This window comes from Chionomys nivalis, chromosome 22, assembly GCF_950005125.1.
Source record: "Chionomys nivalis chromosome 22, mChiNiv1.1, whole genome shotgun sequence".
NCBI lineage: Eukaryota > Metazoa > Chordata > Mammalia > Rodentia > Cricetidae > Chionomys > Chionomys nivalis.
This window is the reverse complement of record NC_080107.1, coordinates 33,748,756-33,762,796: the sequence shown is the minus strand read 5'-3', so window position 1 is coordinate 33,762,796 and position 14,041 is coordinate 33,748,756. Positions and strand designations below refer to the sequence as shown.

At 38.9% G+C, this 14,041-nt stretch overlaps 2 protein-coding genes across 2 annotated transcripts in view; one reads left to right on the top strand and one right to left on the bottom strand.

The window, feature by feature from the left end:
- The window catches only part of Arhgap15 (Rho GTPase activating protein 15), a 598,323-nt gene that overhangs the window by 429,775 nt on the left and 154,507 nt on the right, over window positions 1-14,041 (top strand). The window lies entirely within an intron of this gene.
- LOC130864579 (guanine nucleotide-binding protein G(I)/G(S)/G(O) subunit gamma-5) lies at window positions 1,895-2,367 on the bottom strand. The gene has a single exon (XM_057755170.1). The coding sequence runs from the start codon at window positions 2,313-2,315 to the stop codon at window positions 2,109-2,111; it is 207 nt and encodes a 68-aa protein (XP_057611153.1). The 5' UTR covers window positions 2,316-2,367; the 3' UTR covers window positions 1,895-2,108.

Sequence of the window (14,041 nt, the reverse complement as noted above, 5' to 3'; positions counted from 1 at the left end):
TTCCCTCCCCCTCCCCCATCAAGTCCCCCTCCCTCATCATCCCTAAGAGTAATCCGGGTTCCCTGCCCTGTGGGAAGTCCAAGGACCACCCACCTCCATCCAGGTCTAGTAAGGTGAGCATCCAAACTGCCTAGGCTCCCACAAAGCCAGTACGTGCAGTAGGATCGAAAACCCATTGCCATTGTTCTTGAGTTCTCAGTAGTCCTAGGGTTTTTATGGCTGTGAAGAGACATAACCATGGCAACTCTTATAGTGAAAACATGTAACTGGGGTGGCCTGCCTACAGTTTCAGAGGTTCAGTCCATTATCATCATGACGGGGAGCATGGTGGAGTACAAAGAGATGTGGTGCTGCTGGCTGCATCTTGCTTTGCAGGCAACAGGAAGTTGACTGAGACACTGGATGGTATCCTGAGCACAGGAAACCCCAAAGTCCACCCCCACAGTGACATACTTCCTCCAATAAACCCACACCTCTTAATAGTGACACTCCCTTTGGGGGTTGTTTTCTTTCAAACCACCACAGCTTCCTCTATTATAAAGAAGGCTGACAATGTTCAGTTCCTTAAAGTTTCACGTAGAAAAGCAGAGATTAATATCTTTTATTATCACCATTAGCTTCTGTAAATATGGTGACTGTAAAATTTCTTATAATTCTATTTTAAAGGGGACGATAGTTTGGTAAAGCTTTTCTAATACTTGGCCTGAGTTAAGGAGTATAGTTCCTAATTCTTTCTCAAATATTACTAAATTTAATATTTTATCAGAGATATGCACTAAATGAAGAATTTAGTCACTGAATAACTCCTGTTATATTTTTCTGTCAATCCTAGCACATTCTTGTGAGGTGTTCAAGGAATTTTGCTTATGAGAAATACACTTCTAAATAATTTCACATAAGTGAAACATCTTTATTTTCCCAGATATTTATTACTTTTATTGTGTTTAACTTTACCACTCAGGCAGAACTTCTGGTATCATTTTGTAAAATCTCCAGTCCAGCTCTAATGCTTGCCTCTGATGTATCTGGTTCTATTTAACTGAAATGAGGGAACTGAATACTTTGAGCTTTTCCTGCTATTTTTAGCTGACTATTGGACTTTTCTTGTGTCATTCTGTAAGAAACCTTGACAAGTTAAATTTATCCACACAGAAACCTATAGTTAGGAGACCTGTGAGACGACTGTAATTTCCTTCCCATTAGTTTCAATGAATTCCATGCACGGGGAACAAGAAGCTGGAGTGTGGAGCCTGTGTTTCGTGGGATGCAGGTATACTGGGGAGAGAGTATCCAGGTCTTCCTAAGTTGCTTCTCTGCTACCCGTTACCCTTAATCCTCCAGCAAGCACAGAATGGAACAGTGGTGCCGAGAACCAGACACTTAACTCCTTGAACACAAAAGACACATAGACACATAGCTTGCTCTTTACACACAACCTGTGAATATGATTAATAACAAATATGAGTGTCTTTTCTCTGGTAGCCAAGGTGAATGGGAAGAATTGAGTGATCACCAAGCATTTATTTAAGCATCATTTTGGCCATCTGGATTCTCCGTGGAGAAAGAAATATTTGAAGGGAATTGCCTTTGGTCACAAAGATGATTTGACTCTCCTCCCTATTTATATGTTAATCATACCATAGGCACCATTGTTCAAAGTTCCATAAAAGAGGCCCCCTTTTACCCCACTGCTGCTTGACAATTTAGATAGCATGGTGATCTCTAAGAAGGATAAAGACCATTTCTCCAAACAAATCTCACTGACCTATATGAAGGAAAATCAACTAAACCACTTAGTCCAGATAAAAATCATATAACCAATGACCTACAGAAGACCACTTAGCTTCTACGCATTGGCTTCTTTCTTTTTTTTTTTTTTTTTTTTTTTGGCCAGAGAATTTTATGCTGTTTTATTGTATGCTACAGCCAGTGTATATAAAATAGTTAAACCTTGTGAAACAGAAATCCATGAAGATTCAGAGAGGTAGATGTTAAGGATTGACAAGTAAAGACTGTGTATTATGGCACGTGTTAGAGAAGCTTCTGTACAGACTTCAGAATATCCACTGGTTCATGAAAAGTGGTTTAAGAAACCTCAAGATAGCTGACTACAAAAAGGAACAGACTTTCTGGGGTCTGAAGGGATTTGTACTGGAAGACACTCCGGTCAGCAGAGGGTCATGCTGAGCATTCTGCAGACAGAACTGTTTCAAGTCTGCAGCTGCCTGGGAAACCTTCACGCGGTTGAGCCCGGCTTCCAGCCGGAGCTGCTGAACCACCTTCTTCATGGCGGCGACGCTAGAGGAACCCGACATGGTGCTCGGGACAGCCGTGCCGACTCGTCGGTCCGGGTGAGGGGCGGCAGGTCACGGGCGCATTGGCTTCTTTCTTAAAACACAAGCTGCTTCATGGGACATATAATTTGCACCTCAATATTTAAAATCAAGTGCTTATTGGACACCAACATTATCAGCTGATTTGGCATTGGTTCTATCCATTCTTCAGCAATAAACCTAAAATCCAAACTATGGATAAGTCCCCTTTATCATCATCTCCAATTTACCTGTGACCTGGTGTAAAGTAGAGGACATCGAAAGGTGATAGTGAACCTCTTGCACAAATGTTTTGTAGATTAAGCCGGAGAAAACCGTCATTCACATATAGAAACTATATATTATTACTAGTAGAGGAAGAAAAGGGTTTGCATGACTGTGGTTAAATTTCTTTTATTGTTGTGTTTATAGGATTCAGAACCAGTGATTATTCTATATTTGTAAGACCAGATCATTTTTATCTCTTATAAGACCTCTTTAATAATATGTATTATTTAAATCTCTAAACATAATGACTTTGAGTGGAGCATTGAGCAATGAGGTATAGTCTGCTGGATCCCTAGCCATGAATTATTTTGAAAAGTCTTGAGATAAAACTATTCACTGACTCTTTAAGAACCCCTGGAACTTATATAAAAGAAGCATCCATAATAAAGCTCCTTCAGATCAACAATAAAGTAATAAATGAACAAAAGCACAATAGTATAAGCCATAGGAAGTACTTACGTGTTATTCACACACACACACTAAAGGATGATTGGGAAGAGAAAATTATGAGGCTATAATTCTAATATTCAGCGCCTAATAGTCTTAACTGGAAACTGATGCATTACTTAATTCTTTGACAGAAATGGATGATATTCACAAATTGGAAGCAAATTATAAAATCAGAAGGTAAATGTTAAATCCCGCGTGTGTGTGTGTGTATGTGTATGCGTGCGTGCATGTGTGTGTGTGTGTGTGTGTGTGTGTGCATGCATGGATTTATTCATCTCATCATTAGAAGGAGAAAACAGGGCCTTTAAAGTTCTCATTATCCATTATGTCAGGTAGCAAATATCTTCTCAATGTAACTCCAGACATTAAATCTGTCGAGAGGAATGCTGTAAAATAAATGTCTGGAATACCTTCATAAACAAAAATCTTATTTCCATAATTCATACAGCTGGCTGGCATTTATTGGCACGTCAGGTGCAATGGGGACATTTCAGGAACATTAACATGTACAGCATCATTTGTCAACAAAGCAACAATGTAAGCAAATCGTTCAGAACTCATACAGATTTACAGCTTTCTCTGCCAGCTGCTAATTACGGTGTGCTCGGCCTATTTGGTATGGTCTTTTTATTGGAAAATGACAAAGGGGTTATAGTATCCTGCTTTGGAATATAGATGTGGCTTTTAGTAATAATATGAATGTAATATGACCATGTAGCTTGGAGTTGTGATCCAGTTTTTGCCAGTCTTATAATTGATCAGCTTTGATTGATGAAGGAAAACGAGAAATGCACAAGCTATTTTCGTTCTGATATAAGTAACCTCTAAAACAAAGAAAACAGGGAGGAAATTATCAAAGACCATGTCATAGCACTACTTAATGTCTGCCTCTACGGAACATGACACATAATATTTACCTCTCAAGGAAAATCTGACATGCTGATTGCTGATGGGGCAAGTGTTACAGAAGCCTGCACATGTCAGAATTCTAGTTTGAACTTGAATGGTAAGGACACCCACTCATACATACACTTAACTCTCGGTAAGGTTATGACATAAGGTGACAAATGTCAGCAGTGTCAAAGTTACATCTATAACCAGCCCCCACCACATTGTTTAGTTTTAAGGAAATACACAGCTGTATAAGCAAACAATGGAGTGTCAACTTCACCTTCAGATTCCTATGGGTTCTGTCAAGGCATGTTATACTCTACAGAATGGATGGTGCTGCTACCTCATGCCCATAATGGAAATTTGTATTTGGAAATATCAACGTCTTCTAGTCAAGCAAAATATAAAGAACAAATTGGTAAATACTTTCTCAAACATTATTTAGATTTATCCCATCTCCAACCTTATTAAAGCCCATTAAATTCCAGAGTGAACAGATTTGACATTCAGCAAATCAATTGCTGTCAGAGCAGCTGAGTTGACCAGATATTAAAATTGTTCAGCTTTACTGGCACCAGCTCTTCAGCCATTCCTAAGCTTTATAAAAAGCAGGACAGCTAGGGTAGAGTGGGGTCCAAAAGGCAGCAGACCAAACAAGTACCGTCTTCATTTCTCTATCAGTGAAGGCTAACTGTAAAATGTGTTTAGAGACAAATAGTCTTTCTAAATTAATTACGACCCCTGAGGAATCAGTCTTCTCATGCACATGTGCCATTGTGCAAGATGGCTGGTTTCTATCTCTTATATAACAGAACCCCTAAAATGGAAATCATACTGTATTTTCCACCTTCGATGTCTACTGCCTGGTACCTGGGGGGATGCAAAATTAAAGCTAGTCAAATGAATGGATGAGCATGTGCCTGTGTAACCAAACCCAAATGATAATATGATGGAGGAACTCAGCTTACTACTTGTCCCATGATGCCTTTTTAACAATGTCTTTTCCAAAGTTTTCTGAGATGAATTTCATTTTCTATATAGTTTTTTTCTTTTTCTCATCTTCTGAAACTCATGTGAATCAAAACATTAAGGTGGAAAGTAGAAAGACCCACTCCTTAACTGAAATCGGGAATTAGCTTGAGCGTTCCAGACATTGCTCTTTACATAAAGAAGTATTATGTGTGGACACATCCGTATGTGCATCTTTGTGCATGTATGTGTGTGCACATGCATGTGGAGGCTGAAAGACAGCTTCAAGTGTCATCCTCGGATATGCTATCCATCTCCTTTGAGAGATCGTCTCCATTTGGATTGGCGTTCCAAATCCAATCCAGTTAGGACAGACTGACTCCATGAAGTGCCCCGTGGATCTTCTGGCCCCGTTCCCCGGCCCTGGGCTCATCATCACACAGTCCTTCTCTCAGCATTTTCATTGCCTCTGTGTGCATTGTCAGGGATTGTGATCAAACTCAGATCCCCATGCTTACAAGGCAGTCACATTACCAACAGAACTAAAGCAGTTCTTCTAAAGCGAAAGCACCACTTTGCTTCTCTGGAACGGACAGGATGGAAATTCAGCTTTGCTTAGGTTTAAACTCATATTCAGGTAAAGTTCCTTCCTGTCCAATCAACGTAAATAGAGCAACCTACTTGCAGCATCAGCTCGAAGCCCATTTAACCCACATCGTCTCTGGCTATGTGAAGTCAAGCTTGGGACTGAACCTAGAAAATTGCAATGGTTTTATTAATTTTTACTGTTCAAGGAATATGAAAACTTTCAGTGACTGTCAGACAATCCAGCAAACCCAGTGCTGATGGAGACAGACAAGTCTAAGAAGAGACACCTCAACTGTAAACGGGTACTTATTAGCCAGCATGCCTCACGGTCTGCTGTTAAAATATGACTGTGGAGGGGTGGTATTATCCCTGCGGGACTGTCACATAACATTGGTTTTGAAGTCACAATTATTTGAATAAAACCTACTATTCTCAAAACCACTGTTTACCTAAAATGAAAATGATAACCTCTGAAAATAAGCCACTTATATGTATTTATAAACTAGCATTTGTTTTAAGTTGTGCCTAAAAGTATTATCTTTTAAGAATCATTAAGTGAGTGCCGTAGAAGATTCTGTTTTATCCTCCATATAATGGAGGTTTCACTAATTAACAATTCATGCATGTTTGAAACATAATGATTTGATACTTATCTGCTTGTTATGCTGAAAAGTCTTTATTGAAAACATTTCCAAAATTCCAGGAACATTTTTAATAATTCTTAATTGCTTTAGAGCCACCCATTTGTCTCTTAAGTATGATATTATAACTATAAAACCTTCATAAGTGATCATGAGATTAGACCCCACTAAGAACTTCATTCATTATTGCCAACTGCAGAAGAACATTGTAGAACATTCTCTAATTTGACTAGAAGTTCATCTCTCACTAATTTAAATAAGCTTTTTCTTCACTTGTTCTTATAACCTTCCTCCTTCTCCTTTTTCCCCTAATAATAAAAGTTTGTCAACTATATTGAAGCATAGAGGATATAAAACTGGTTTGAGGTTTCATTTGTAATTCACAAGACAGCAAAATTCTCTAATTCTCTTCTTGGTAATTTGGTTCTCACAGTGGTTCTATTTTGACTGCTTAAATATCAAATCTGATAAGGAAGAGAAAAAGCTATAGAATTGATACTGGTTTGTAACAGCTATACTAAGTTTATAGTTTTTAGTTTGTATAGTGCATTACTTATGGAAGATGGAGATCAGGGCAGAAAATTCACCACTAATCTGAATATTCAAGAAAAAAATGCAGTGATCCTTCTGGACAGAAAGAGGAGTTTAATCCTTAGAATTACATAATCCAGGGAATCTTCAGTATGTTAATCTGCTATCTGCTTTAAAGACTGGGCAATGCTTTAAAGAGGGCATGAAGTGTTGAGAGGAGACTTCACAGGGAAACATTTAGCTTTAACCATGGTACAGAACAATGAGAAAGACATATTTGAAAGGTAAGTAGTGAGAGAATTACATATTTGAGAGAATATCCCACAAACTAGTATCATGAGTCTATTTTATTATATCTGTAAACAACTAAAACTTTCTCAAGCAAAGAAATATGAGCATTTCGCATCCACAGACTCTCCCGGGAAGCTTCTGTCTTTGTGTCTTGTGCCACTGGAACAGAATAGCTAAGGTCAGGTAAGTTTTAAAGAATAGAAATGTGGCTTCTGCTCACTTCCGGGGTCTGGAAAGTGGATGCCACTAAGGAGGCAGTGACACCTGGCAAGAGCTTTTGATTCTTTCCTATATGACAGAAGGCAGGCAGGCAAGAAAGAATGAACCCACTTCTACATGGTAAAGCAACATCAATCCATTCATGAAGATGATGACTTCATGACCTAAATACCCCCAGAAGATTCTACTGCTCAACCCAGTTATAATGAGGATTATGCTTCTTACACATGAGTTTTTGAAGATACATTGAGACCATAGCCGATATTACCAGGACACCATCCAAGAATCATTGTCATGAAAAGAATGCCAGCGGTGCAGAATGGAAAGCCAAGTACAGCACACCTGAACTAATGGGAAGATCCTGTCCAAGAAACCCTAAAACAACAAAGTGTGGGCTTTGTGTGGCATAAAGGAAACGTTGAGGTAAAGACCAATTTTTAGTCAAAAATAATATACGAAATGGATGAGGGACGCTCAAAGCTAATATCTCCAGGATGGCCATCCTCTAGAGGAATGAAAGGCTTACAGTTACCATCAGTGAGATTGTGTTAAAATGTCAAGACCCCTGAGTTCCACAGGTCAGAAAGTAATTGCAGAAAAGAGAGGTAGAGCTGGTTTGAGGCAGCAGGTATCTGCCTCATGGGGTTTTCTACGCCATATCATGTCTCTTTTTACCACACCCTGCCTGATCAGCATTGAGCGCTCCACCCTGTAAACACCCTTACTTCATTTTTTTCTCATTCTGAACTTATGCAACTTGGTAGTTTGGGTAGCACACATCTCTAATTCCAGCACTCAGGAGGCTGAGGCAGAATTACAAGTTCAAGGCCAGTCTGGACTCCATAGAGATATCTTGTCAAAAGAAAGAAACCAAGGAAGTGAAGAGAGGAGGAGGAAGAGCAGGGATGAAATGAGGAAGGACATTAAAAAAAAAAAAAACAGACAAGAGGAAGAAAAGACAGAGAAGCGAGGGAAGCAAAAAAGCTTGCCTGCTTGTCTGTAGAAGATGGATGTCTTAGCAAATATTCTAAAAAGCAAAGAGGAGACAGAGGTTCATTGTTCAAGGTTATGAAGGGACCCTGAGATTCAGAGGATGCAGAATGTCCTTAAAGAGAGAATGTCAATAGTAAAAGGGGCGTATTGCCTTCTGGAAACAATGTTGCCTGTGGAACTGATCATTTATTTCTCTCTTTACCCAATATCAAACTTTTACACACTTTCATCCGGGAGAATGAAAACTATTATAATAAACAGAGACTTTTGGATAGCGTCGCTGTGCAGAGATGACCAATGGAGGAGCCTTTCTCCAGACTATAGTATATATCTGTGAACTCCTATTAGTACACAGCAGGAAATTAGGCATTATTCATTTGAATTTCTCATAGAAAGGAAAAATTATTTTGTGTTAACTGAAATATAAGAAATTATCCATCAAAACATGTAATAAATGACACAGAAATAAAACTCTCACTATCAAAGCCAGAAAACTATGCCTTAAGGGGAAAAGATATTTTCTATCCAAATTAGAAAACCCAGTATTTTCATGCTGTTAAAATTCATCATACATGTCTAGTCTAACTGGCCATAATCTCTTTCCATTGCTATCGGGTGACAAGAATGATTTTCATCTCATTATTGTTTTCCGTTTTTGCTCTCTTATTTTGTGTATCTGCCTCCGTGAATTTGAAGTGGCTAAATTATTTGCTTAGAATTCAGGTGTTTTTCCTTGCATACATTTCTGACTGAAGCTGTTGAAGTCACATATTGAGGGATTCCAAATGCGCCCCTGAAACCTCACGAGGAAAGCAATTTCATTGCTCTCCTCATCAACAGTTCGGATAGTTAGTGCAGCAGGCACATGTTATAAGAGGAGTTGCTGGAGACAGAAACATGAAGCGAGCTTGGCATGGAGAAGTGGTTGGTACTAAACACATGGATGAAGTTATTTACTCAAAATTTTTTCTTGTCGGCCTGATTTGGCTATATCGTCACAATTGACACATACCGTGCCGTAGGCTTCTATTTTCACTAGCCGAGAAACAGAACGATTACAGACTTTTGCATGTTATGCATTTTTAAATATCGCCATGTTAAACTTAGATCTTGATTTTCTGCCCAGGACCAAGTGGAAAATCTCCATCTTCAATGGTTTCTATTATCTTTGAGTCACACAACCACATACTGTATTTCTTCCACAAGTGGAACTCTCACTTGGAATTCCAGGCACTTCAGAACCAGTGGAGTAATCATTAACTCAGTAGGCCTTCTTATTCAAATTAGATATTTAGAACAGAGCCGGTGTTTAATACATCCAACAAATATTTGTCAAGCACCTACTTCCTACCACTACTACTGCAGCATGACTGCCTCTTCAGGTAGTTTTCTGAGTATTTTAAATTGCTTTTATAAACCTCATCTTATTTAGTTGTTCAATGCCTTGAAGGAGCTTAAAGTCCCATAAAATATAATTACCATAAATACTGGGTCTCAAAGCTCTAGAATGGCATCAACCGCCACAGTGTTTTAGATTATTTTGATGAATTTATAGCTGATCTTGACCAAAAGATTTATATACATAAAAGTATAATTACATTCCATTGTATTATGTTCCTTTTCTATTACAGACAATATTTTAGGATTAAAGAAATGTGGTAAAACTATAAAATACATCAACTATGTGAATTATACACTTGTCATATTTAAAATATGATATATATTTGGGGGGGGGAGAGAAAGGGAGAGAGAAATCACATTTGCTCATAGGCTAAAATGTGGGCAGGTTTGTTCTTGCTTCCACTAGCACAGTAGCCCCATAGGTTTGAATGGGCAATATTAATAGCTTTAGAAATCCAGAGACTGGTTTTAATAGCTTCAAATAATAGAAATCCTAAGTGTAGAGAAACCTCAACATATTTGCTATTATTGAATTTCTCTTTATACTTTTAAATTTTGTTTTTCAATGTGATAATATTCACATTCATCTTGATTTCAGGAATTTATATTTTATGACAGCCTATCCTGCTATATCTTTCAAAATCTCCATCTTTCTTAAGTTTTTTCTGCAAGAAGAAGGCAAGAAAATTCCTAGTAGAATTTTCATACTGTATAGCCTTAACAGAGCTTCATATACAACCAGATATTTCAATTTTGTTGTTGTTTTTTCAAGACAGATTTCTCTGTGTAACATCCCTGCTGTCCTGAAACTCACTTTGTAGACCAGACTGGACTCAAACTCAGAGATCGTCCTGGCTCTGCCTCCCAAATGCTAGGATTAAAGACGTGGGTCACCATGCCCACGTGATACTCTTTTTCAGAGTTAAAACTCCTCAAATATAACATGTATTGGTAACAGAATAAGTAAAAAAAATAATAAATTCTGTTCCTCTGCTATAATTAATATTTATATACTTCAGAATAATCATTCTTCAGTAATTGAGTAAATGGCAGTTTCAGGCAGATAAAGGAAAAACGCCTGCCCACAGGATTCAACTGTGTAGAGCCCATGGTTATACAGTCAAGTGGTTAGAGACTTCATCTGTCTTTCCATTAGTCCGTCTTTGCCCATTTATATTCTAGTGATGAGGGCTGGGAACATAGCTCAGAGGTAGAGTTCTTGCGTGCCATGGGTGAGACCACGGGTTCCGTCTGAAAGACCATGATTAAAAGCTAGCATCCACAGTCATAAGAATATAATTAACCTTAAAAAAAAAAGAAAACTCAAAAAAATACCTTTTATCTTAATGCTTAAATTTTGTATGGATTTAATTTCTTTCAATTTCTCAAAAACTGACCTGTGAACTGCATTCTTTTGCATGTCTCACCTAAAAGAGGAAAACTGTTATGTACCTTCACTTGGATTTGTTTCCATTCCACAGCTGGTCAGTTTTGCATACCTTTCCCTGAGAAGGAATTGCTAACTTCACCCCTGTCCCAGTTCTGTACCTTCTTATCAGTGAACACTAACAACTGACCTTACGCTTGTGTAAGAGATCCATTTCAAGGGGCTGTTTTCTCGTGTAACATAAAACAGAAAGCTATTCATTACTCATTATTAAATCCATTCTTCTTTTCCTCTTTATTGAATTCAAAAGGGAAATCAGCTGGTCTTTCGTTTTTTGGCATGCATCAGCAAAAGTATGTTATTATGATGTATTCTTAAATCATATATCTTCATAAAACAATATAGGTGTGGGTTTAAAGAGAAACAAGGAAATAAATTGGAACCATCTGGATATCGAAAGCAGAGAAACGTTTTGCTAATGGTTGTCATGTCCACGTTATAAAAATAGTCCTGTATAGATTTCTAACTGGACAAAGTCAGAGCTATCAAAAAAAGTTTTAAAAGAAGCTAGTTTGGGAATGCAACAATTGAACAAATAAAAATCGTTTGTCAGACCTGGACCTAGAAGTACAGAGTCCCAGTTATTGGTCAGTAAGAGATAATTTAAGCTCCCAGATGACCTGCTGGGCATGGGCAATGGCAATAGAACCGAGTTCAGTGGCGAGAGGAGGAGATGCCCAAGGATGGAAGAGGAAGGAGGAAGGCCCTCTTGCATCCAAATCAGCATAAAGAATGGGGAAGAGCCAGTGTAAACAGTGATTCGAGGGGAATGTGAGAAGGAAGGAAGGCATGAAGGAAGAAGTGAGCTATGAAGAGATGTCAAACTCTTTCCGCCATGACTGTGAAGGAAGAAGTCATGTCAGGACTTACTGCAGTAGAGATCGAAGTACGGATATCTAAGAAAAGAACTAAAAATTGAGTTTGGAAAGGCTACGCAAGCAATACAAGCACTCTCCTTCCCCTAAGTCTTTCTTCTCTTTGTCATTTTACCAGCAAAAATCTATTCAGAATGTATATTTTAGTTTGGTGAAGGTGGCCCAATTGCTAACGGTAACTAAATAGGTATGCTCTAATTTTGCCTGTTTCTGCCTCATGTTGCCCAGCATGGTAGAGGACTTGTTCAAACAGGCACCTTGGTCTCAGAGACATAGCTGTACGGTTCACCTTGAAGTCAATTGAAAACAGAATATTTCTCATTGATTTTGCCTGCTTGGCTGCTGTTTGCTGTCAGTTCGCCCACGCGGATGTAAACAGAATGAATCAACTCTTGCTGGCCCTGGGCCTCCTCGAGTCATGTGAAGTGAACTTCTGATTCCTTTATGTTCGGGCACAGCCAGGGAGACAAGAGTGTTACTGTCTTCTGCTGTTGCACAGAGTCACCTCGGGCTATGCTGGAAAATGCTTTTTTCTTATTTTTAGACCTGAAACGGTCTAGGCCACTAAATGTATTCTTGCGAATACAGACAGCACTTTGTTGTTATGCTCATGGGAAGGCAGAGGCAGCAACCTGTTTGGATGCAGCTGCAGGCCACCTGTAGAGAAAGTCAAATTAGCGAGAGACCCCACTGTTCTTTGCATTAATGCTTTTTGTATTGCTGTTTGACTTTTCCCCCTCTGTCCATGTATCTTTTTCAACGAGGGAGATCGGGAGCACATTTTGAGGCCTTCTGTCCCTTTAAGGCGTCTGATGATTGAAAGGACTCCAAGATTTGAAAGGCTGTAAAAACTCCCCAGTTACCAATGAGTGATGGCGATAAAAAGGGTCTAAAAGCTGCTGAAGCTGAAGTAGTCTTCATACAGATTCGGGTTATTTGGTGACCTTCCACTCTTCAAATATTCCCACCTATCTGCACGGCTTCTTCTTGTGAAGATGTGTCGTATTCTCCCTGGGAAGCAGCCATCCGTAGTAGCATTAACTTTACCACGCTTGAGGATGCAAAAAGAAAAGAAATTCCGAGTTTAAAAGAAACAAACAAACAAACAAACAAACAAATGAGAGAAGACTTTTTTTTATCATCAGCCTACTTGAAGCTTTATAAAAGAAGCCCATAAATGAAATATCAGCATTAGCCATAAATATTAAAGGAGGGAAATGCGCAAATAAGACTTGTTTCTGGAAATCTTGAATTTGGCCGAACATCAAAAACCATTTCCTGACAATGAGATCCATTAGACTACAACATAATCTCCCCAGGAGTGGCTGTGTGGCTTACAGGACAGCATTTGAGAGTATACTGAGGACAACCTCAGTCATTGGCCTTGGCTGCACGGGGTTGTTTCATTGGTGGGGGACAGACTCTCGTAAGCCTGGTCGTTTCTCTTGCTTCGGTGACTTTCATTGGAAATTTTATTTTAGAATGTAGAATTGGAAATTTCTGTAGCCTCCTTCATGGCTTCTTGCAAGCTGCTGGTAGTAGCTAGGATCAAATTGCTGCACACAGCAACCTGGAGACAAGTGTTCAGTATCGGCTTCAAATAGAGAGGTCACCATTTACTGCAAATCCCTTTGGAGGATTCTGTTTGCCTTGGGTTTCTGGCATTTACTAAGCACCTGTATTATCTCCCGTAACACCCCCAGCTGTTACAAAATTTAAGCTTTGATCACCTTCATTTTAATACATATAGAATGCCTTGTCGAAGAAACGTATTATATCTAGCTAGTGACTGAGAATTCCCTAATAAAATCTCGCAGATGAAGCTCCAAGGCTTACTCCCAATGACTTAACTCTTGGATGTGTTTGTTGTACGCCCTACCAAACTCAATACAGTTTGAGCAGAATTTGTCACAACTATAAGGTGATGTTTAGGCAGCTTTACTTCCCTGGAATGTGGACCATGCTCTGGGAGCTGATAGGGCTCTCTTCTATAAGGGCTATACATTGCAGCTCTTCTCGGTTGAGGAAAACCCTAGAGCAACATACCTCTTTCATAACAATATATTTCGAATTTTTCTTAGCTTGATTCCTCTAACATTTTCTTTAACTCATGCTCACAATTGCTGGCAAGTCGGGCTAACATAC